Source organism: Macroventuria anomochaeta (assembly GCF_010093625.1).
Source record: "Macroventuria anomochaeta strain CBS 525.71 unplaced genomic scaffold BU25scaffold_1, whole genome shotgun sequence".
NCBI classification, from domain to species: Eukaryota; Fungi; Ascomycota; class Dothideomycetes; order Pleosporales; family Didymellaceae; genus Macroventuria; species Macroventuria anomochaeta.
The window spans coordinates 1425434-1448162 of record NW_022985362.1 but is presented as its reverse complement, the minus strand read 5'-3'; the positions used below and the strand labels follow the sequence as shown (position 1 = coordinate 1448162).

Genomic DNA, 22729 nt, shown 5'->3' with positions numbered 1-22729 from the left:
ACAAACCGCTGCCATTGAGAAATTTGCAACAAGGTGAATGTAGTGGGGTAATTTTACGCACCCGAAGCGGGGTACAAGGTCTGTGCGTGCTATATGTGACGTGACAGGGACCACTCTAGGGCTCGTTGTTCTCTCGTTCGTTGCAACCTCGTCTAGCGCTTCGAGTCCTGCATGACCGATAATCATGTCGCGCCGTCAGTCGCGCAACAAATCGACAACATCATATCGTGTCGAGGAAGAATACTCTTTCCTCGATGAAGACGACGAGGATGCAGAGCTATCTCGATCGCGAAGACCAGTCATACAGGACGACGAGGAAGATGGCGACGATTTTATGCCTGACGCCAATGCAGAGGAGGAACAGGAAGACGACTTCGACGAAGAGCTCGTAGAGGAGGAGGAATCGGAAGATGAGGCGGCTGCAGACGAAGAAGCTTTGGCGCAGGAGTCGTCCAACATCGATGTTGATGATGTCGAAGTCACGCTCTTGCGTCCAACCACGGGCAAAGGAAAGAGCAAGCCTGTTACGCGCATCTTGCCACAAAGCCCAGCACCCAAAGCAGTTGCTCCGGTGCAAGTACCTCACAGCTTCGCTCGAAGTGGCGGGAGGAAAGTCAACATGGACGATGACAAGATGCGGTCTCGAGGTATCGCCGACTTCAGCAAGCAAGGAGGTCAGGAAGTACGGTTGAAGGATCTTTTTGGTCCTGCTCTTAGCGACCTCAAGCCAATTTTGAAGACCAGGGACGAATGGAGACTGCAAGAAACGTTGCCCATCCGGGACTCCGGATTGAAGAGAAGCCACTTCGAAAGCGAAGAGGCAAGAGCAAAAGACGAGAAGCTCATGCAGACATGGTACGCCAAAAGTGGACGAGAAGAATTCGCGGACGGTCAGAAGATTTCCATCCTGAGTCAAGAGCAAGGCGCTAAGTACATGCTCAATGACGGTGCTCAATCGATTAACGTCCTCATGGGCACAACCACTAACCCACAACAACATCCGCTCAGGAAGAATTCGTTCGTCAACGTCGCAGATCCCTTCGAAGACAAGGAGCAAAGACGGGGCTGGCTTTTCCATTTGGGAGCACGCGTTCAAGACGCTCAATGGATGACAAATGAAGACGGAGGCACACAGTATCTCGCTGTTGCTGTCGAGCAGAAAGACATGACAGCTCAACATCCAGCGCCAATGGAACAACCGACAGCGCCTGCCTTCTCTGCCACAAAGCCGTTCGCTGCATCGATCCAGATATGGGCGTTCGAGTCTACTGAGGAGCATGCACTTGACCCTTCAAAGAAACCGAGGCTTGCTCTGGTCATCTGCACCGACTGGGGCGCGCCAAAGCAATTCAGATGGTCTCCTATTGCGCTACATAATCGCCACGAGCCGTTGGGAGATGTTGAGACGGTCGACATTGGTTTTCTTGCGGGCATATGGTCAGACGGGCGAGTAAGAGTGCTCAACATCGAGATTCCCAAAACCGAGGCGCAAACATCTAATCCTATCTTCATGTACTTCGCGCAGGCAGCATTTGATGCTGCAATACCGCAAGCAGTTCCCACATGCCTCCAATGGCTCTCTGGCTCCACTCTCGCCGTTGGAACCTCTGCTGGCACGCTAGCCATCTGGACCTTGACACGCCCAGGAACCCTATCACGAACACCCTCAGAAGTCTGCATTCCTAGGCCCTGGTTCTATAAACAGATTGGAGACACCTACGTCCTGACACTCCTATCTGGCTGGCCGTCACAACCCCACTTTCTCTCAGCCAGCACAGCAGACGGCTTTGCACGACTCTACGACATCCGCTCCCCTGACGCGGACACCGTCGCTTCAGTCCGCGGACGCGTGCTAGTCGTCACTCAAGCATGGCACGATCACACCCAGTCCTTCATCATGCCGGACGAATACTACATACTGAAGCACAACAACATCCGTCGTTTCTATCATAACATCTACAGCGCGCGAGCGGAGAGCAGCATCGTGCGCGTCGCTGCGAGCCCAGTACATCCCGGTGTCCTGATTGGAGGTGCGAATGGGGCTGTGTTCGCGGCTAATCCTGTGGCGCGAGTGGTTAATACGAAGGTTGTACCGTGGCAGCAGAATTGGTTTGTGCACGAATGGAGACCGCCGGTGGAGAAGATGGTCGTCACGCCATCTGGTCAGAATTTCGAGATGCAAGACGAAGATTTCCAGGAAGTATCCAACCCTAATGCTGCTAAAGTACCGCCATCCGTCCTGTCTGTGCCAATGGTGCGCATTACGGAAGGTTACAGGGCTACACAGCCAGGGATTTCGTACTCTACCACATCGAGAAAGAAACCGGAGAACGAGACCAGTACGCTTATCACTATCTTCGAAGAGCAGTCCTCGATCAGTGCACTGGCGTGGAACCCAAACCTGAAGTTTGGGACCTGGGCCGTGGCAGGGATGAACAGTGGACTGCTGCGCGTGGAGGATGTTGGTGTCTAATCCGTTTCACCCAGATCTATACACAGGGCATCCAGAACTGGAAAAGAAATAACTCGTACTCATACGACATTAACTTCAGACCGTCTACCTCGCCTACCTCCTCTTCGCCGCCTTCTTCGCCCTTGCCTTCCGCGCCCTCTGCGCCCCCTCGCTATACTTACATTTCTTCTTGCCATATCCACACCAAGTCCCTTTTCGTTCAAAATTTCCAGTAGTTCTCTCTGTAGTCGATAGTCACTTCCTCACCTTCTCGTCCCCGTCTTCTAGTTTTACAAACAACCCTCGCCTCTTCTCCCACCCTCACAACCTGGAAAACTGCGTTGGCATTATACGAGTGATTAATGTACTTTGTCCAATCCCCGAAGCTGACAGAATCGACACATGCCATTGTTTCGTTGTCCTCATCGTTGATGTCAAAGAGGTATTTGCTGTCGGTCGAGACCTCTATGGGGATGAGTTCGCCGGCGTACTCACCGAGGATAAAGACGTTCTTGAAGGACTGGAGAGCGCAAGTCCCGATATTCAACATGTTGTCTAACCAACGTAAGTCGGTATTCTGCTCCCTCCATGCCACGGTATTCTGTGTATCCCAGGGCGTAGTCGTGCATTCACACAGTTCCTCCGTACTCTCGGCAACACCATTGCGCGAGGCACAAGACTCCTCTCACCCTTTTTTGCGCTTCAAAAAACTCCTCTTGGACTTCTGAACGGTCTTGTCACGTCTTTTTGGAGCCTTACTACTGTACAACACAGCCGTAAGCACACACCCCCGGAAACTCTAAACCAGCCGGGTACCCCCTCGGTCTCGTCCCGCCCTCCCAACGAGCAAGATCAATTATGTTCTCGGATATGCAGCGCGTATACTCTTTTCTATCTTTGTAGAAAGAGACTGCCTTGTGGATTGTGCGTCTCTCTTTGGCGCGGCCGGTGTGGCGTGTCACTGCTTCCTTAGCAGCTTGGGAGTATGAGAATGTGGGTAGACGATCGAGTTGCGCGGCAGCTTTTTGATAGCCATACTGAGATGTAGCTTCGGGAGTTTCTGCTTGTTGGTAGGCTCGCATGATGTAGAACTGTGCATTGTACTTGTATTAGGATGCTTCTAGGAGTGCTACTCTTGGATCACTACGACTAAGATGGAACAAAAAAAAACGATAGCAAAGACTACAACGCGCGCTTAATAAAGGGCTTGCACAAAGGCATCATGCTCTGCTGTTAAGAAAAAAGACGTTGTACAAAGTTCGGGAACCAGCCACAATGCATTGCCAACAACGGTGGGGTTGGCAGGTCGACTACGTCGATGAGGTAAATCAACATGACATACTGGAGCTGTGCAGTAAACATGTACTTACACAAGTTACTTCACACATTGCCTTACAACGACAAAGTACGTTGTGTATTACTTTTTCATTGCTAATGTCAAACAAGCTATGTAGACGCCAAACCTCCATTCCAGTTTCAGGGGCCAGGAGGAAAAGGAAATAGACCTCAGATGCCTACTTGAGGTCAAGGGAGTATCATCGTAAAGCTAATCTTACAGGATCCTAACGTGATCCGCTTTTAACCATCAATACCATAGTCGTAATCGTGTCATAAATCGTCTGGTAGCCATCAAGGCTGAACGATGCTTGTCGGAGGCGATCATGAAGACGAGTTGTTTACAACTCATCCTTAGCGGCGGAAGAAGCCTTGGAGGCCTTAGCGCTGGCAGAGCTGGCGGAGGCACCGGCGGCATTGTAACCGGACTGAGCAGACTTGGAGGCAACGGAGGCGGCGCTCTGAGCGGACTTAGACGCATCGGCGGAAGCAGAAGCAGCCGACTTAGAGATGGAAGAGGAAGACGAAGAAGCAGCCTTAGCAGCGGCGCCAGTGGCGGATTTGACCTGACCGGTAGCAGAGCTGGCGGAAGCGGCAGCAACCTTAGAGGCGGAGCTAGCAGAGGCAGCGGCGGCGTCAGTGGCGATGCCGAACTGGTTCTTGATCACGTTGGTGTAGTAAGCGAAGCCAGCGGTGGCCCCGGAAGCAGCGCTGTTGACGTTGGAGGTGGCAGCGCCGTAGGCAGAGGCAGCAGTAGCAGAAGCAGAGTCACCGTAGAGACGGGCACGATGCTTGCGAGCGAGAGCAATGAGCTCATTGCGCTTGGAGCCCTGGGGAACCTTGATGCCGTTCTTGTCAGCCCACTCCTTGATCTGGGAGTCGGACCATGAGTCAAGGAGAGCATCGCTCAAGCTCTGCTGGGCAGCGGCGGCGGATGAAGAGACCTGAGCGTAGGCACCCTGAGCGTTCTGGCTAGCAAGGCGAGACTGGCGGCGGAGGCTGGCAATGAGAGAGTCACGGGTGGACGGCTGGGGAACGTTGTAGCCACGCTCGTCGAACCAGGCCTTGAGGTCGGAGTCAGACCACGAAGCGTAGAGCCAGTCACCCGGGTAATTGGCAGTCTCGGAGGCCTTGTCGGCAGCAGACTGGTAATTCTCGCGGACAGTCTTCAGAAGAGAGTCACGCTGGCGGGGCTGGGGAACAGGAATGCCGTTCTTGTCGGCGAAAGCTTTAAGCTGAGAGTCAGTCCAGCTGTGGAATGTTAGTATATGGCGCCAATAAGTGTAGATGTGATGCTTACGAATCGAAGATCCAGTCCTTAACGTTGCCGTACGCCTGGTTGGCAGAGTCCTCAGTCTCGTACCAGTAGGCCTTGACCTGCTCGGCAAGGCTCTTTGCGTCGTTCTCGGTACCCTTCTTCGCCTGCTGGCCGCGGGCAGTCAGGTAGTTGGAGAGAGACTTAGCATCCCAGCTTGTATAAGGGTTGACGGTCTTGTCGTTCCAGTTGTCGGCGACGGTCTTCTGAAGGTTCTTGCGGTCAGAAGGGCTGGGGTGGGGGATGTTGTTGTCCGACAGCCAGCGCTCGAGCTCCGTCTCGTGCCACTTGTCGTACACTGCTTGATGGTGTTAGCAAGAGCATGTGGAGCCGGTACACGAGAGCATCAGAGAGAGGCTCCCAGACTACGCACCAGACTTGCCGAACCAGCTGTTTGCTGTGGCCTGAGCAGCCAGAGTCACCACCAGGGTGGAAGCAAGGGAGAACTTCATGTTGATTGGTCAATCAGTTCTCTGTCGTGATAGCGATGAGGTGATTGATGAGGAGATGCTGTTATTAGGGTGGGCAGCGATGAGAGATAGAGTTTGGTGGTGGGAAGGCGCAGCAGCTTTAAGAGGGGAGCACAAATGGCTGGCGAGTAGAGCACAGTGCGGTGACGTACGTTGCCTGTCACCTCTAGTGCGCAAACAAGGTCAAGCTCACCTGCTGCGGGCCACTAGCCAATGGGAAGGCGTTACCCTCCTATCACAGACGCGGACATCGCGTTTCTCTTGCACAATATTGTGGAATCTTTCACGAGCCAGACCCTGCTCGCACAATGCTTGTGGAGCGAAGGATGACGATCCGCGGCTTGACATAAATCTCCACCCGCTCAGAAAAGCAGTGACGCTGTGCCCCGTCGTTCTGTCTTCTTTGAGGCTTCCTTGCGGGCTGCAACGTGTTGTTATGGCATTTCGAGAATCTGCATCATGATCGCGCATTGTGGGGAAGCCGCTGATGTCATGGGGATCCGTGCTGAAGCTATGGCCTCCTGGGCTAGAACATACGATGGAGGAGGCGAGGCGAGTGTTGCACGAAAGACAGGATGTTTGCATGGCACGGTGTTGTCAATGTCTGACTGCATGCCTCCTAGAGGCTGCATCAGAGCTGTGTTCGTAGCAGAGGTCACACGCGATCATAGGTTGTAAAGTGCAGTCCATAAAGACTTGGTAGATGCATTGGTTGATTCATCTCATTTAGACGCCTCCCGTGCGTATACATATTCGTACAGTGCCATTGATTCTTAGGTCTTAGACGTGCCCAACGAGCTTCTTTACGGTTCACGGTCCCGTCCGCCTTGTCCTGCAATATATTAGCCGGTTGCCTCTACACCATCAAAGTATGATCGTGACTTACCAGCCCAAAAGCTCTTTGGTACCTTGTCCTTCTCCGCGTCCTCGTTACTGACCTGCTCATGCGCCTTCTCAGCCCTCTGATCCATCTCCTTGTTGTGCTGCTTCACCTCCTCGCTGTCCGTCGCAGGGGGGTTTGCGTTCAGAATCTTGGGCTGGGCACCGTTGACTGACTTACCGTCGCCTCCGCCGGTCTTCGCGGTTCTGTCGTTCGACTGGCTCTGCTCTGATGGCTTCGATTCGGACGATGATTTGCCGGACGATGAGCTGGAGTCTTCATTGGGCGACGAAGAAGACTGCCCGCGAGCGACTTTGGGTGGTGGTGGGCCAGGGTGCTCAATGTTCTCGCTAGGGTTCTGTCCTTGTTGCTGCGGCTTCTCGCCAGCTGGGTTGCCTTCGCCGGAGCCGTAGTCCTGTGTAGCAAAGCGGACCTGAGGGCGTGCAAAGAATGCTGGACGGACAGCTGCTGGGCGAGCTGCCGAGCGTAGAAGGGATGCTGATCGTAGGAAAGACATGATGTGTGATGAGTTGGTCGATGGGAAGTAACAAAAGTGAAGAAGTTTGGTGGATGTTGAAGCTGAAGCTCCAAGATCTTTAGCACAATGAGGTATCTTGGGGGTGACATCATTACATGTAACCAGTGGGATCTACGCGCACCAACCGCCAACGTCACTCACATTTCACGAATGAAGAATGTCTCTGTCGATCTTGCACGCTCGTATCTTTGTGAAAGTTCAGATAGAATATCTGAATTGATGAATGAAGGGTATCGCATGCCTCACCTCCATAACCACTCCGTCCCAAGCAACTAAGCAACTAAGCAATATATCCAAAATGCTCCATATGCACCTTCGCTAACATGCAAAGCAATCAAGATATACAAGACAAAATTATTGACAAACGTATATGTTCAATCAATGCCAATCATCGTTCCATCGCATCTCCAGTCATCGACTTCTACGCCTTCTGCTTGCGTGTTGGTCGCCTCAGGGTCGACCTTGACGTGGCTGAGCCAGGTTCCTACTCTATTTGCTCCGCGCTTTGTGCCATCAAGGGACAGGCCGGCCATGGCAGATGAAGGCGCTTCCGCTGGTACATGTCGAGCTACTGGGGCTGACGCTGGGGCTTCACGCACCACGCGGCGGCTGGTGAAGTAGGACTGGCGAGGAGGAGGAACTTGTACAGGTCTGTGTGCGGCAGAGGTGATAACAGGGCGGACTTGGTAGGAATCATTCATATGATGTCGGCCGGAGTTGCCGAGACCATAGACTTCGACATTTGCATGATCGCCGCGGTTAAGACTCGACGCTGCGATGTTAGGCGGATGCAGGTGGTGTTGAGACTGTAAGTGAGCAGCTAAAGCTCCGTCTGCACGGTCTCGAGGGCGATCGCGTTCGCTGCGATGTCGAGTACGGCTAGTACGTGTGCTGGATCGGCGGGCAAGAGGGGGGGAAGGCTCCTCGGTAATCTCAATGACCTCTACGCCGTTGTCATGCCTACTGTAGGGTACACGCATTTCGTCCAGGCGGTCCTCGTCTGGAAGGTGCGAGTAATCGAACCAGGGGCAGTTACATGTCTTCCAAGGCAAAGCGCAGACCATACAGAACTGAGCGTTGCAACGGCTGTGGAGTATCAGTGAAAGCCTAGAATCTACGCCAGGGCTGAACTTACCAAGTCATGTGGTTGCAACCTTCTTTCAGCTCGACCACAGCCCTACAATTGTAACATCTCTGCCAGCCCTTCTCCTTCGCCATCTGCACTAGACGAGTGGTCTCTTCGTCCTTCGGGCACTCCCTTCTTGTGTGATACTTACTGTTGCAGTGGACACATACCTTGGTGCTGCATCGGCCACAACGAGCATACTTTCTTCCGGTGGTTAGGTCAACACGAACCCTGCCCGGTTTGATCCATTCACCGCAGCCTTTCGCAGGGCAGTAGAGTCTTTTAGTAGTGTTGTACTCTTCAAACTTCTGATTCCAGAGTCTCTTGAATTTATCGTCGAACAAGCGATCGACGTGTTTCAATGGAATGTGATTGTTGGTGCAGCACCGTGGGGGCATGTGCTGTGGGTCTTTAACAGAGAGAGTAAATTGACGCTTCAAGCATGCGTGACACATGCGATGGCCACAAGCGAGCTTTGCCGTCTTGTTAATAGGAAGGTCGTCGTTCATGCAGATAAGGCAATCAACCCTATTGTAAGGTCAGCGCAGTTTGCGATGCAGCCGCAGGGCATATCTACCTTTGAATTTCCTTTATGGATGGCGAACGCGGTCCTGCTCTGAAGAAGGTCGAGAAGATGCCTCCAGAGTTCCTTCGTGTGGGCTGCTCTCTGGTGGAATAAGACCTTACAACGGGGGAGGCAGCAGGAACAGCTGACAACTTGACGACACTTGGACGTCGAGCCGGTCTGGTCGACATGTATCTGTTGCTTGGCTCTCGCGCAGAGACGCTTCTAGTTCTAGTGAGCTGCTGCTGCTGTCTGTCTGTCGACATATGATAAGCCTACCTGCCCAGTTTTGGTTCGTCAACCCGGCGTGAGGAGCCGGACCCAGACCGAGGTGTATATGCAGTTCGACTTGAGGACCCGCCTTCATCACTTCTTTTGCGCCCTGAAGACCTTCTAACTTCACTCGACTTGGGGCGGCCATATACGTAGTCCTCATCCCCACCAACTTCAATCACTTCCCTCTTCTTCTTTGTTTTGCGCGTGCCATCTCGCCTCAACTCCCGATGGCTGCTGCGAGGTTCCTTTACGCGCTCTACTCTGATCTCCTGTGCCATACGATCCTGGTCACGGTATCGATCACTCTCAGGCCTTGAGTAGTAACTAGCCCGCCGCGTTCTTAGGGCATCTAGATCGACTTCTGCCTCTCGTCGTGCCTCCTCTGCTCGTCGACGTTCCCTGCGCTCTCGCTTGGCTGCGTACTCGTCGTCGCCGTAGTCGCGACTTCGGTGGCGGCGGTGATGTCTGCTTTCTCGGTCGTCTCGCGAATATTCGTCGGCGTATTGGTATCGTGTGCCTGCCTCATCGCGATTCCCCATCCCCGGCAACGTGCAGGGTTATATCGCGTACCTGGGCGACGCCAGCCTACGAAGTCACAGGTTCTGGCAGACCTCAGGCAGGCGTGCAGGTGGACGTGCAGGAGAGGGGTTGGGTAGTAGTGTCTGTGGGCGTGATTGACGAACAGCCACCTGCAAGCAGGTCGAGCGTGCCCGAGCGTGCATGAGACGAACTGCACACTCCAACCAGCGACCGCCGCGTTGGGCGGTGAAGCGTGATAGAGAGCAGCGTGGACGGTCTCCTGGATGATCAGTGTGCCCGCCGGTGCCTTCCCAGCCGCCCGCTTCAAGGACTTCGCTAAGGATAAGATTCGTCTAGCGGCGGCAGGGGTACCGTTGGGTGCATGTCAGGTGTCGACGTGATGGCTGCCAGCTGTTCAGAGGCAGACAACAGGTGATAAAGAACATGTCGCCTGCAAACGGTACGTATGCATTGTTGGGTGTGCCCGCAGAAAGTGCCACCAATCGTGGAACAAGCGGCAAACTTAACGCAGGGTACTCAGTATTCGTCAGAGTTTGTCGCACTGCCCCTTTTGGGCTGCAAGCTGAAATGCAATCTGCTGAGTCGAGTCGCCACAAAGATGCGGAGGGTTTATTGCATATTTGCTGAGGTGCGACAATGCCCAGTTATGACAATCGTCGTCCTTCAGTCCCTCTCCAGCGTAACCTGGGTAGAAACCTCCCACTTCTGTCCTCCACTGCCATAGCTTCCACCCAAACGATTTCGTACCATGCTGCCGATCCGGTCGCGCAAACGTCCTATCTCGTCGAGATTGCGTACTCGGACCTTCAAGTTTGCCTGACATAGACCGTAGTGTACCTGCCAGAACTTCGCCTCTTCGACTGCGCTCACAGCTGGGTCCGTTTCGATGTCGGACATGACGTCTGATACTCCTGGACCCGAGTAGGACATCAGCAGCATCTTGCCCAGTGTCCATCCCTGAATCCATCCCAATGCGACCATGCAAATTGCGACAGAAAACGACAAAGTGCGGTCCAGCCATACGTACATCTGTATACTCAGCAGAGGAAGAAGTAGCAACAAGGCTGAGCAAGATAGTGTGAGAAAATGAGAAGGGTTGCTCAGGACTGAAGGCAGGTTTGCAATCGCGCCCAGTCTCATCACTTTGCCAATGCGAGCGTGATTCTTCAGCAGGATAGCTGAAACGAGCGTTGAAACGATACCGCTCAGAGCCGAGAGATCGATGCTGCCAGGAGAGACTCGCTCATGCGCGCCCGCATGGTGCGCAGTGTGTCCACCAGTATTCTCCAGAGCATGAGTAAGACCATGGGAAATGAGGTCTAAACCCATGAATAGAAGGCCAACAGACATTCCCAATCCTGCTATAACTTCCAGACGTTCGAATCCAAACGGATGGCGAATGCTGGAGCGCTTCCAGACCTCAAAGTTCGATCCAACATCGACTGCAACGCACAGGAAGGCACCAATTGCATCGTAGAATATAAGACGAGACAGCACCGTGAGTGCCAGAGACTCGTGAGAGCCCCATTGTACGAGCCCTGCCACGAGTAAATGGCCGAAACACCAGGCTAATCGTAACTTTTGGTCCTTTGACATGGACGATCGATACTCTTTGAACGTTGGGATCGGTAGGGAAGCAGGGAGTTGGAGAGGAGCGCGAGGCGCTGGCTCGAGGAAGATCTGGTGGGATACGCTGCTGTGCTTGTACTTGTGTCCTCGTCTTCTTCCGATATCCTACAATAATCAGCAAGAGCTTGAATGGTATAGTGAATAACTTACATTTTGCTTTGCTTGCGGCCGGCCAGGCTGGTAGGTCACCGACTGGAAGTTGAATGGATTGCGCGCATTCTCTGTGCCACTCATTGAAGACGTGTCCATGTCTGTCCCACTCAAGGCGCTGGCAGGAGTGTATGGGAATGTTGCGCTCGCTGGTGTATACAGGGTTGTCGGCGTCGCACGCTGCGAGACAGAGTCGCTGGGTCCCAGAGTCGCATACTGCTTGCTAGGAAAGGTCGCCGACATTGGAGAGAGCGCGTTCGGGTCGAATCCTAGCCCTCCAGTGGACAGCTCGCCTTCAAATCCAAGTCCAACGGGCTGTTGCGGCGCGTCTTCATCAGGAGGCGGTGTTGGCGTCCTGGGAGGCAAGGGCATGGGCATATTCGAAGCCATGGCAGCTGCTCAATATGCGACGGCTGTTAGGACGGTGGGCTCAGCGACGACACATACGTCCAGGGACTCGCAAATAAGAGAGCCAGATTGACCCCAGACGGGAGGTGGAGGGGAAATTGGGGGATGCCTTCCACATGCAGATTGATCGTATTCGGAGTGGACCGCTGCACCAATCACTAGCCTCCGAGGCCGCACCAGGGGTTGATTGAGGCTAATGAACGTCACCGGCCGCGTTGTTTGGGACGATAATGCGCTACACCTTCGTTGTTCTTGATAGATTGGTCGCGAAACATGACACTTCTGACTTGACAGGCGCACCATATGGCCTGTGTGCTTGCAAACAATGGAACATGGGAACGGCCCACAGCGACACGGAAGTGATGACGCAACGCGATCCAAGGAGGACAAGTTGAAGGGAAACACTCAAGATAAGGAAAAGCCAGAGCACAAGCGCAGCAAGTCCGGAGGGATTCTGGGCAGTCTTTCATTCCTGAGGTCAAAAAATGTCGGAAGAAAACCAGTGCTGAAGCTGGAGGTAGATGATGAAGGTCAGATGGAGGACACAGAGTCTATACAGGGACGCTCCTCCCTTGCGACTGCCTTGCGCCAGAATGGGCAGGCTCGAAAGAGAAAAGGTTCACTGAGGAAGGCAGCCATGGCGAAGATGCGCGAACGCAGTGGCTCGCTGCGCAAGGACCGGACGCCTGTGAAGCCGCCCATCATCACCACGACCATGAGCACGACTTCGCTCGAAGACGACGACACGACTCCCCGCCGCTTCAGCTACGAGAACGCTCCTCTCAACTCGTCCTCAGATAGTGGATGGCTGTTGCCTGAAAGCACGCTGTCTCAGTCTACGCTTGCACCTGGTCTTGAAGCTGCTGAACGCCCGCGACTCCTCGCATCGCCTATTACAAGCCCAGTCGGCCCATACGCATCAACGACAGACGAAGACGAAGCACTCTCATTTTATCGACCTCCAATGTCTGGAAGCAGCAACACTCTGTACAGCCTGTCTGCGCAAGACCCCACCGTTCAGCGCCGGCGCTCAAATCGATCTGACCGACGAACATCGCTGACGACAGTCCAGACGCCCGCGGACCTCGAGGCCGAAGACGAATGGGACTACAGTGAGACAGAGTGGTGGGGCTGGGTTGTGCTCATTGTGACATGGGTTGTTTTTGTGGTAGGAATGGGCTCGTGTCTTGGAGTCTGGAGCTGGGCTTGGGATGTTGGTGAGACGCCGTATGCGCCGCCGGAACTGGAAGACGATGAGTCGCTACCCATTGTGGGATACTACCCGGCGCTGATAGTGTGTACGGCGGTGATGAGCTGGGTTTGGGTGGTGATAGCGTGGGTGGGCATGAAGTACTTTCGACATTCGAAGATGGTCGGAGACGACTGACGCAACCATCAATACAACGCAACAGTATCGAGGCTCGTTCCCTGCAAGTCTGTGACAAAAGCATGCATGTGCTCGCAAGTCCAAGGAGGGCGAACTGCGGACAACAAAAACAATTGTACCACTCGTACAGCAAGCTTAGAGACATTCAAATAACATGCTTCCATGCCAAAATGGCAAAAAGAATGTTGGAATGATCCCGGGCTAGCCGGGCACTGAAGCTTGTCGCTTCTGTGGATCGAACACAGTACCTCCAGATTTAATGACTGAACTTCAGTCTGGCGCTCTCCCAAGTGAGCTAAAGCGACCTGATTAATTTGATGAAAGAGCTCGTCTTAATTATAAATATAATGTTGAGAAAACAGCAAGCTTAAGGAGCGTTCTTCATTTCTTCTGTGTAGATATCCGTTGCACTCAAACCGACACGCGATCCCTCCATTGTGGGGTATGGGAGTCCTTAGATGCATGCTAGGCGCGTCAACTGACGCCGCGCTAGGTATGACACGCCATCGCGAACTTTCAACGCGAGGTTCGAAGCTTCATCACTCAACGAACCACCGCACCCTAAACGCACGACCATCACTCACAGTTGCGGCGCATTATGCAGCCCTCACCGCTCGCCAACCCGCTGGCTGCTGTAGCCCAGCTTGAGACCTCCGGATCGCGGCTCGACGGAATACCTCAAGATCTCGAAGACTCAGTTCGCTATGCTGGCGCACGACTTACACAAGCTGCTGGTGTACTGCTCAGGCTGCCACAGGAGGTTATCGCGCAAGCCATCATTGTGTTCATGAGGTTTTGGGTTGGTGCAGAAGGCGGGAGTCTGGCTGAGTTTGGTGCTGGGGCAAGTCAATCGTCCTTACAGCGCATGTAGCTACAGCTATACTGACAGCGTTGCAGCAAGTGTCAGCTTCCTCACTATGCCTTGTCACGAAGCTCTCTGCATACCCCAAGTCGGCGCGTAGTCTCGTCAACGTCTATGCCTACCTTGATGCGTTCCCTCTCCCTCCAATGCACACCGAACCAAAAGAGGGCAAGGCCGAGATGTACTATGTCTCTGAAGGCACATACGAGCGTCGACGAGCCTCACTTTTCGAGACCGAGCAGCGCATCTTGAAGACACTCGGCTTTCAGGTGCAAGCAAATCTACCGTATACCCTCTGCATCACCTACATGCAGGCGCTGGACGTCTTCACGCACCCACGCGTTTCAGAGCTCGCCAAACGCGCTATTGCGCACCTCAACACTGCTTTGTTGAGCCCTCAGCTTCTGTACCTTACACACCAACCCCCAAGCCTGGCGATCGCAGCGATATATCTGGCAGCGAGGGAAGCAGGCATCAAGCTGCCAGAAGCTGAGTGGTGGGAAGTCTTTGATACAGACAGAGAAGAGCTCGGCTTTCTCTGTGTAGGATTCTTGAGTACGGAAGGATTTGCAGAGCAAGAGAAGGAAAGATGGGCTGGGCGAAGGGTACCTCTGACGGTTGAAGAAGTGAACGCTGAGATCAAGAGGCGGAATGAGGAGAGCGATGCGTAAGAGATGACGGATATAATGGCTCTATCGACCGCTCACCACAGAGACCCACGTGCGCCTTCATCACAAGCTAGCGACTGGTGTGCGCAGGTTTAAGATTGACCCCGTTCCAGGGCTGGATCGTCACAATGTGTGGTGTCCGGCGACACTGTTGCGAGGTTGTTTCCAGGGCCTTCACTGTGCACATGCATTATTCGCGAACAACTCTGTAAAGTTCCACCGACTTCGCTGTGCGCAACAATACCTTTGTCCTCAACAATCACGATACCCTCACATACGAGCAGCGGAACACCCCATATCATTCTACTTGGCTTTAAAATAGGATCAACCGTCGAATTCGCAATAATGGCAACATCACAACCGGTCTGTGACGGCTCAGAGTATGGATGTGATCACGATGAAGGCCCCACAGTGGCTGCTTCGCACGTCAATTCAATCGAGCTGAATAGTGTTCCATCCTCGCATACGGTGCCACAGGACTTAGGCCCAACCGATCTTGAGTTTATTGCAGGACTCACTCTCAAGTTCTCTCCATGCCAACGGAACGATTGCTCGAGTGCAGCCAACCGACAACTCCTACCACTGGGAGGTTCCTGCAGGTTCCCGCAGCAACATATACTCGTGGGCCAAAGCTTCCCGGGTCCGTACAAACGAGATAGTTCGATAGCAGGCTGGCACTCTGAAACGCAACACTGCTGTTCGACGGAGCTGCAAAGAACGTATGGCATCAAAAGCCGATGGTGCAGTGGGTGCACTGTCAGCTACATCTGCTTCCACTGTTGAAGGTAGCGGCACTCACCATGACCAGGTACTGTCCAAGCTCAAGATGTATCGTAGCTTCAGTTTCGAAGAAGAGGAGCGATGTGGGGACCTGAGTGTCACCTGGGAACAGGATGAGGAAGAGGCTGCGTCAAAGCCAGTAACCCGTGTCGATTCGGGAGTTGGACGACTTTCTGGAGGACGAAGCACGCGCTTTCATGAGGAGCTGGAGGAACGACCTCGCATTGCTCGCACCTTCTTACAGATCTTGGGTAGTGAGCCTTTCGTTTCCACTGCTCTGTTGGAGGACGAGTAAATCTGCACAGGATCGTGTGGGTAGTCAGTCACTCAGTGAACATACTGTGGTCAAACCAAAGGTTACTTATTGACTCTGCGATTGAAATTCATTCCTTTGGCTTTTAGGAGTCCTCTATCACTTGACCGATCTGTAGTTTCATTTCAAAGGGCGCTTTTGGTATACGTGGGTTGCAGCTAGAAAGCAAGTGCAAGGCAGTTGTTTGCTTTAGCAGGCAAGGTAAGAGCACCTGCCCTCAGTCCGCAAAGCAATCGGTATTACCAAACCCCATCACTCTTACACCACCATCGAATCATTCGTATCGCTACACACATCGTTTGCCATTCACTGCAATTAATTTAGCATCAAATATCTTGTCTCAAACTCGCCACAATGTCTCGTTCCATCATTGGCGGCACATACTCGCTCTTCGCCGCGACAACCTCGTACCAACGTTAGAACCACGGCCAATGGAATATACCACGGGCGATTGCCGCGCGACATTAAACACCAACTACGAAACTGAAAGCATTATGCAAGATCAGCTGAGGCCAAGGATCAGACCACATGCTAAACAACCCAGCAGTTCGTCTATTTCACAGGAACAAGTCAACTACAACGATGCCTCACGAAACCTCTGCCACTCACTCTAATCAAAAGCATTCGGGCTCCAGGCTTGGCTCGACCTCTATCCACTCATGGAAAATACACCGATCCGCAAGCCCGACGCCCGTCTCACGGCTCGTATCGACAAAGTCAAAGAGATTCTCGAATCCATCAAATGGAAGATCGACATTCGACGTCAACATTAGACTACAACGTAGAGAACGGTTGAAGTTCGAACTTGAGCACCCATTATAGGCTAGTCATTCTTGAACTGACCTGAATAATCTACTTGAATTCAATGCTACGGCCTTGATGTTTGCCCGGGTTATCTGTGATCTTTGTGAGGCGGACCTTAGTCTCGGTATTACTACACGATCTTCACGTAGCCACTGCTGCTGCCACTGCAAACGTGATTGCCGGATTAGACACGAGTTGACATCCTCAGGTACTTTGCTTATCACGTTAAAGTTGTCTGACCTACGAAGATGGCCAGGTCGTGTACGCTTCCTGGTACGTAGAGGTCCAGCGTTGAGCCGCGCATATCCTATGGAGGATATGAAGTCGACGACCTGGAAGAGTAGCCGGGTATCAAGCTCACCAAATATATTGACCAAACACAGCACTAGAGGGATCATCTGTTCTGTATATTTAGATGGTTTTACATCACCCTTTGCCGAAATGCCACGCCCGACAGGGTATCATGTCTGAAAGTAGCTCTAACACGTCTCAAAGGGCTCCGAGACTGTTACCCATTGACTGAAACTGTAAGGAGGCAAACTGAAAGTCAATTCGAGACTACGGTGCATGATGCGATCATGGAGACAAGGAACATCGTCGACACAGTGACTTGGTATTTGTACCATTAGATGGACTAAATGTACTGAGTAATCGCTCCTTCTTTGGAACCCTAGAAGATCTTCTTTCGATGCCGCATAATCACAGGATCTTCGCATAACGCCTCGAGGAAGATTGACCTCACCGACCCGGCCCCTTCCTGAAATATAGTCTTCCACCTGATAACGCAACACTGAACGATGTACAAGTAAGCATTGCGCTCATCTTCGAATACTGGGTGTGGCGCGTTTCATCATTGGTGGTTTGACAACCGCTGACCTAGGCGCCAGATTCTTGCTGGCGAAGAACTTGTGTGCGAGAGCTTCTTTGGGCTGGATGCGCTTCTCAACGTTCATGTGGAGAGATCCATTGAGCAGATCGGCAAAGTCGTTCAGCTCAGCGACAGTAGGGCCGCCTTGAGCAATGCCTCGGGCAGCGTCGTGAACTCTGGTTTTGATGTCGCGGCTGATTTTCTTCTGCTGTTCGATCTTGCGGACAGAGAGCTACATAATGTTAGCGTATGTTCTATGGAAAGTCTTGTGCCGAGACATACCTGATTGTACTGGTCCACCTCACGACTGATGAATTTCAGCGGTGGTCCAGCTTCAAAGTGTTCGAGAACGTTGTTCAGAAGTCCCTTCTTCAACAGCTTCTCACTTGGCCAACCAAGACAGTCCATGAAAGCCTTGATCATCTGATTGTTCGACCGCCCAGTGAACAAAATCTTGCCAGTCCAGAGTTCGTAGACAGTGCAACCCACAGCCCACATGTCAACTGGATAGCCTATGTCCATACCCAGGATGATCTCAGGCGCACGGTAGAACCTACTGACCAGGTATTCAGTGCGTTCAATGACGTCTCGCTTGTCGACTGCAGTACCAAAATCAGCCAGCTTGACAGTCTTCTTATCGGCAGATACAAGCACATTGTCGGGCTTCAAATCCAGGTGGATGACTTGGCAGTTCTGCAAATGTTGCAAACCAAGAAACATCTGCCGTGCGTACGTTTTCACGGCTGGTAGTGCAAGTCCGTGGCCATTCGTCTCTTCCTTGAGCAGATCTCTCAAGTTCTTGGACATGTGCTCGAAGATGATGCATAGATGGCCCTTGTGATCGAAGGAACCCAAAAGTCGAATAATGTGCCGCTTGTCCTGTGGATCTGCTTCGTTGACCTGTTGCAGGAAGTCCATCTCCTTCTGACTAGCTTTTCTCATCAGTTCGTTCCTGCGAATCATCTTGATAGCAACAAGCCTGCCGTGCTGGTCACTGCCATCTAATGTAACTTCTTCAGCCTGCGCAACGTTGGCGAAAACACCTCGACCCAGAGTCTTGATCATGCGATGGCGACCACCATTCACTAACTCATTATTGATGATCTTGTAATATCCTTCCGGGTCGTCCCAGTTTTCGAGAAGCTTTTCGTCCAACACAGTCCCCTTTGCTGGACCTTCTTGTTCTGGCTCGACGTCTTCACCCTCATCTTCGTTGTCGCTGAAATCGAACATATCGAAGACCTTCTTCTGCTTCTTTACTGAGGCTACCTTTTCGGCTGGCAGGGTAGAAAGGACTTTAGGGTCGGTCTCGTTGTAGGCATCGGACGGTAGATCTGAATTGGTGTTCTTCTTGAGTGCACGATTGCGATCATCCAACATGTCCTGAGTAGGGTCGTAGTCAGCTGCTGAGGGACTGGCCACCGCAGGGCTATTTCCACGACTGTCTTGAGCCTGTTTGTCGATGATCATAACATCTGGAGATGCTGGGACAGAGTCTAGATCGCCTGCGCGAGGAGAGGGAAAGGGCGATATCGAAGTGTCGAGAGGTGCTGGAGAGCCGACGTTAGGAGTGGTGTTTTCAGAGGCGTTAGTAAGCACTGCTTGTTGCAAAAGGTTCTCTTTGGGCTTCTGCTCAGCTGCAGCACGAATGGCAGCCCACCTGCGACGTTTCTCTTCGCGAGTTTCCTGTGTTGGAGCCTTGTCTTCGACAGGTGCTAATGTGATTTCGGGTTCATCTTGAACATTACTCCTGGTATGTGTTAGCCTTGAGTACAAATCGCTCAAAGGCGCTCCCACATACATTTCAACGTCCTTCCTCTCTGCCTTCGCCAAGTTCCCTGCATCTGGTCCAATATTGAGCTTCTGTGTGTCGCGCGTCACCTGTTGACTAGGAGTTTCGAGTCTACGGGTGTTGTTACTCTGCTTAGTATTGCGATTGCCAGCAACTATACTGTCGTTGAAGCCAGGCACGGTAGGAGTCTGGTTGTCAATCTCGGCATACGAGATAGGCTTGACATGAGGTCTCTCAGTCGGTTCCTGCGAGGCTTTTACAAAGCTTGGCTGAGACTGTCCGTTCCGTAGATCATCTGCGTAAGGTTTACGCGGACGGTCGCCATGTCTGCTGCGATCAGTGTTGTGGCGCTTGTCAGGCCGGCTGCCTCGAGGTGGTGAAGCCTTGCGCTTATGCCGGGATCGTGAATCGTTACCCTCATGGCCTCGATCGCTGCGGCCGTGTCGGAAAGGTGATGGCGAGCGGTCAATTGCGCGCTTGTTTCGGTATGGCGAAGGTGATCGCGTGCGCTTTCGACGATATGGAGAAGGTGAGCGGCTTAGAGCGCGATAGTTGTAATCTGAAGTAATCAGACCATGTCGCAAAGGCGCAAAGTTGCGTAATGGAGCCGTACCGTTTCTGTCCGAAGCACCATCAAGTCCAGAGACCCTGCTAGAGCCGTTAATCGCAGTTTCGCCGCGCTGACTGATTGTGTTTGCCTTGTGTTGGGTATCGACAACTTCGCCTTCCGAAGTTGAACTGGAACAAGACGCCATGCTGGCAATCTATTTCACTGCAAAACTCCTGTAAGAAAGCGGAACAAGTCCTGCGCGTCAGCTTGCTTCTTCTTGGAACAAGAATTGAGTGTCTCTATCACTGACTGGGTGTCCCACAGCTGGAGTGCTTGACCTGCAGATGCAGTGTCTGAATAGGCAAGGGAGCACGCAGAGAAGAGACAGGTGCAATCGCGATGAGTGGTAAGGCGCGCGTATGTTGTGGAAGGATGCGCGCAACGCGTTGGTGATGACTGCCGCGGTTGGAAGCACGGTGAAGTCAGACGCAGGAGGATTCGGAGTGGGGCGTGCCGACTAGGCGCAGTATTACGTGAGATTCACGTGATCTTCAATTTACTCCCACTACAGATGCAGAACGTTCCAGTAACTGACAAACGATCATTCGTTTAAGATCGATTATTCTTTGATACTGCCAGTTGAAATTTTGAGGACGGAAATATTGCTGAAGACTGCGCCAACTGCCCAGGCATCACAGGAGCTAGGTGTGGCTGGTCACTACCACTTTAAATCTCGCAGTATGTCGACTTGACCAAACACCTATGTCCACACGTCTCCGTGGTCAATGATGTGAGCGAATTGGTAATTTTTGGTCCTCGATTCAGTATCTGGCAGCCTCGAAGTAACGAGCGCTCATCAGTGGTGGTCTTGGAAGCTCTTAGGTCTGCCGAATACTGGGCATGAACTGCTCTGCAAGACATACGAGCAATAGCTAGGGTTCTCGTCACAAGCTGCCCAGGAGATCATCCGTATACATGGTCTTGTGATCGGTCCTTTGCAAGCAGTCACTGAGCTGCACTGATGCCCGTCGTACGACTTGCTCGTAAACAATGAGGGCCGATAACTCGAGGGGTCGAGAACGAGAAATGGTGCGAAGCTCAGAGAGGCTTGCTCGAGACCGAAGACAACGTCAGTCTTCGAATTCTGCCGAAGGACCTTCGCTCAACGTAACATGTTCAAATGCCCTGTTCACTATAAGGTTCATTTAACCGAATCAGACATGCAGATCTACCCTCAAGTTCTCATCCAAGAGACGTGCGAGGTTGCTGTCTCAGCCTGTCTGTCATACATAACTCGTCTGAGGATGATCCTCGTACCAAGTGTTAAGTCGACGCGAGTCGAAGGGCCCAAGAAGGAGCTGAGGGGTCTGATGTCATAACGTAGAAGATTTCGTGAATCGTACAGAAGGACTTCGCACGTATCAGAGCACGCTTGCGCCGCCGGGGACGATGTCCGGTCTGTCACATCGTCCTTTCGATTCGCTGGTCTTCTGGCTGCTGGAAGTCTCTGGCCCATGTCCACTTCAACGGAAAATGTCGGTAAGTCTGTCGGGCGGAAAGAGTGTTGATCACTTGTACAATTACTTGCTCCGATAGTTATCGGACGTTGCAAATGAGCTTACCGAATTGTGGACATGCAGGCGGATGCAACGTGGAAGGTGAAAGTCCAAGTCCGCGGACATGTCTGGATGAATGTGGGCACCTGGATGTGGGCGTTAGTTGTGGTCGAAGCGCGTAACGATCACTTGAACCGAGGATACCAAGAAACCTTTGTCTAAGCGGAAGTGTACCAAGACCGGAATCGTTAGACTAGGAAGCCGTCATTAGTAGCATCAACTGTAGTTTGGGTTGGAACGTTGACTTTGTGATGATGGCGTTCGTGGATTGTTTCGGGATCGCCCATGGTGGCTTGAGTTGAGGATGAAGTTGCGTCGGTTCGCGCCGACTTCCAAAGGATTCGATGCGGACGTCAAACAGAGAACGCGTCCGGCACAGACCATGGGTTCGGGTTTGTGACAGTCTGGAAATGGCCGATGAACAATGGGACCACCGTTTTCAGAAAAGGGTTCTTCTATCTGTGCGGTTCACAAATTTGCATAACATGTCGAGAAACGTCCGGGGCTGGCAGGACGTTTCGTGAATGGTTTCGGCACTCTGCCTGTTCTTGATCCTTTTGTTTTGACCATATTTTTGTGGGTGGAAGTGTGCTCTGCATGCTGGTCAAGCTTGCTGACTTTTGGTAAATAGATCCATGTGGCTGCGACCTTGACATGCACAACTCGCCGGCGGGAGATGCCGTAGAGGTTGATGCTGGATAGCCGACCTACCACCAGTACAAACTTGCTGCAGTGATGGTTTTGACCCTACCAGATCCCATGTGCCGTAAGCCCAGCGCCATGATCCTGAACGTCCGCAGTCTAGAGGCGCCACACAGATCACATCTCGCATGTTAGATCTTAGCGTAGAAGGAATTGACCCTGCATTGGTGTAGGTTGAGTAATCCTTCGACGAGGGTTGAACAGCCAATGGTGAGCTTTGGAACCATATCCGAAAACGCTGATCGGTCCAACGCCACTTGGCTGCACGGCGTAAAAGATCCTGTCACGCACCAACACATCGGGATCAGAGATGGGTGAACCGGTACCAGGGAATCCCACGATGAGGGATCAGTCTTCAGAGGAACGTGCGCGCACTGAAACGCGGTTGTAGAATGCTTGGACTTGCGGGCTAGCAGCAATAGTACGTGTGTTCGTATCTAGAGTTGACCATAGAGTAATCTAGACTCCAGTGCGTCATCGCGTGTTGAGCTACGTCAATGGCTAGCACGAATTTTTTGTTGGTTGTTGGCATCCCTAGGTTCATGTTCAATTCCAAAGCTTCAATGATGTTTGTAGATGTGAAACGATTCGATGAGAAGTCGTACTTGACATACCGCTCGTACATGGGCTGGCGTAGGAATCTTTGGATTAAGCTTCACAATACCCTGTGCACAAAAGCACGCCTTTGGCAGATGTACATGCC

At 52.5% G+C, this 22729-nt stretch overlaps 9 protein-coding genes and 1 non-coding gene across 10 annotated transcripts; 3 read left to right on the top strand and 7 right to left on the bottom strand.

Moving 5' to 3' along the window:
- Positions 1-184: 184 nt before the first annotated feature.
- BU25DRAFT_381332 (uncharacterized protein) lies at positions 185-2473 on the top strand (the record flags this gene model as incomplete). Its single annotated transcript, XM_033699661.1, has 1 exon — positions 185-2473. The coding sequence occupies one exon, from the start codon at positions 185-187 to the stop codon at positions 2471-2473; it is 2289 nt and encodes a 762-aa protein (XP_033567875.1).
- A 199-nt stretch (positions 2474-2672) lies between these two features.
- Positions 2673-3534, bottom strand: BU25DRAFT_464881 (uncharacterized protein; the record flags this gene model as incomplete). Its single annotated transcript, XM_033700135.1, has 2 exons — positions 2673-3053; positions 3241-3534. 2 exons carry the CDS (start codon positions 3532-3534, stop codon positions 2673-2675), a joined length of 675 nt encoding a protein of 224 aa, XP_033567874.1.
- A 507-nt stretch (positions 3535-4041) lies between these two features.
- On the bottom strand, positions 4042-5657 carry BU25DRAFT_11100 (uncharacterized protein). Its single transcript, XM_033699377.1, has 3 exons — positions 5476-5657; positions 5088-5403; positions 4042-5038 (listed from the first exon to the last, which is right to left on the bottom strand). The coding sequence occupies exons 1-3, from the start codon at positions 5552-5554 to the stop codon at positions 4129-4131; spliced, it is 1305 nt and encodes a 434-aa protein (XP_033567873.1). The 5' UTR covers positions 5555-5657; the 3' UTR covers positions 4042-4128.
- A 668-nt stretch (positions 5658-6325) lies between these two features.
- BU25DRAFT_405554 (uncharacterized protein) lies at positions 6326-7043 on the bottom strand. Its single transcript, XM_033699811.1, has 2 exons — positions 6459-7043; positions 6326-6404 (listed from the first exon to the last, which is right to left on the bottom strand). The coding sequence occupies exons 1-2, from the start codon at positions 6967-6969 to the stop codon at positions 6376-6378; spliced, it is 540 nt and encodes a 179-aa protein (XP_033567872.1). The 5' UTR covers positions 6970-7043; the 3' UTR covers positions 6326-6375.
- A 123-nt stretch (positions 7044-7166) lies between these two features.
- BU25DRAFT_11087 (uncharacterized protein) lies at positions 7167-9182 on the bottom strand. The gene is made up of 3 exons (XM_033699376.1): positions 8694-9182; positions 8126-8644; positions 7167-8076 (listed from the first exon to the last, which is right to left on the bottom strand). The coding sequence occupies exons 1-3, from the start codon at positions 8945-8947 to the stop codon at positions 7365-7367; spliced, it is 1485 nt and encodes a 494-aa protein (XP_033567871.1). The 5' UTR covers positions 8948-9182; the 3' UTR covers positions 7167-7364.
- Positions 9183-10142: 960 nt separating this feature from the next.
- Positions 10143-11837, bottom strand: BU25DRAFT_11084 (cation efflux family protein family). The gene is made up of 2 exons (XM_033699375.1): positions 11277-11837; positions 10143-11231 (listed from the first exon to the last, which is right to left on the bottom strand). The coding sequence occupies exons 1-2, from the start codon at positions 11664-11666 to the stop codon at positions 10161-10163; spliced, it is 1461 nt and encodes a 486-aa protein (XP_033567870.1). The 5' UTR covers positions 11667-11837; the 3' UTR covers positions 10143-10160.
- Positions 11838-12111: 274 nt separating this feature from the next.
- On the top strand, positions 12112-13056 carry BU25DRAFT_321107 (uncharacterized protein; the record flags this gene model as incomplete). The annotated part of the gene is made up of 1 exon (XM_033699470.1): positions 12112-13056. A coding segment is annotated over one exon (945 nt), but the record flags the coding sequence as incomplete, so codon positions are not given.
- A 235-nt stretch (positions 13057-13291) lies between these two features.
- Positions 13292-13376, bottom strand: BU25DRAFT_t4. Its single transcript has one exon. It is a non-coding gene; the product is annotated as a tRNA-Phe (tRNA).
- A 69-nt stretch (positions 13377-13445) lies between these two features.
- BU25DRAFT_11067 (uncharacterized protein) lies at positions 13446-14775 on the top strand. Its single transcript, XM_033699374.1, has 3 exons — positions 13446-13513; positions 13565-13912; positions 13969-14775. Exons 2-3 carry the CDS (start codon positions 13670-13672, stop codon positions 14602-14604), a joined length of 879 nt encoding a protein of 292 aa, XP_033567868.1. The 5' UTR covers positions 13446-13513; positions 13565-13669; the 3' UTR covers positions 14605-14775.
- A 2541-nt stretch (positions 14776-17316) lies between these two features.
- BU25DRAFT_329257 (dual specificity protein kinase pom1) lies at positions 17317-19913 on the bottom strand (the record flags this gene model as incomplete). Its single annotated transcript, XM_033699568.1, has 3 exons — positions 17317-17598; positions 17649-19717; positions 19772-19913. The coding sequence occupies 3 exons, from the start codon at positions 19911-19913 to the stop codon at positions 17317-17319; spliced, it is 2493 nt and encodes an 830-aa protein (XP_033567867.1).
- Positions 19914-22729: the final 2816 nt, after the last annotated feature.

Coding starts and splice junctions, on each gene's coding strand:
- BU25DRAFT_11084 (XM_033699375.1), bottom strand. CDS start 11,666: ATGGCTTCGAATATGCCCATGCCCTTGCCTCCCAGGACGCCAACACCG. Junction 11,232..11,276: donor GGCCGCAAGCAAAGCAAAAT/GTAAGTTATTCA, acceptor TGATTATTGTAG/GATATCGGAAGAAGACGAGG.
- BU25DRAFT_11100 (XM_033699377.1), bottom strand. CDS start 5,554: ATGAAGTTCTCCCTTGCTTCCACCCTGGTGGTGACTCTGGCTGCTCAG. Junction 5,404..5,475: donor CAGCTGGTTCGGCAAGTCTG/GTGCGTAGTCTG, acceptor AACACCATCAAG/CAGTGTACGACAAGTGGCAC. Junction 5,039..5,087: donor AAGGACTGGATCTTCGATTC/GTAAGCATCACA, acceptor AACATTCCACAG/CTGGACTGACTCTCAGCTTA.
- BU25DRAFT_405554 (XM_033699811.1), bottom strand. CDS start 6,969: ATGTCTTTCCTACGATCAGCATCCCTTCTACGCTCGGCAGCTCGCCCA. Junction 6,405..6,458: donor ACCAAAGAGCTTTTGGGCTG/GTAAGTCACGAT, acceptor AATATATTGCAG/GACAAGGCGGACGGGACCGT.
- BU25DRAFT_11087 (XM_033699376.1), bottom strand. CDS start 8,947: ATGTCGACAGACAGACAGCAGCAGCAGCTCACTAGAACTAGAAGCGTC. Junction 8,645..8,693: donor TCCATAAAGGAAATTCAAAG/GTAGATATGCCC, acceptor ACCTTACAATAG/GGTTGATTGCCTTATCTGCA. Junction 8,077..8,125: donor GGTTGCAACCACATGACTTG/GTAAGTTCAGCC, acceptor GATACTCCACAG/CCGTTGCAACGCTCAGTTCT.
- BU25DRAFT_11067 (XM_033699374.1), top strand. CDS start 13,670: ATGCAGCCCTCACCGCTCGCCAACCCGCTGGCTGCTGTAGCCCAGCTT. Junction 13,913..13,968: donor TGGCTGAGTTTGGTGCTGGG/GCAAGTCAATCG, acceptor ACAGCGTTGCAG/CAAGTGTCAGCTTCCTCACT.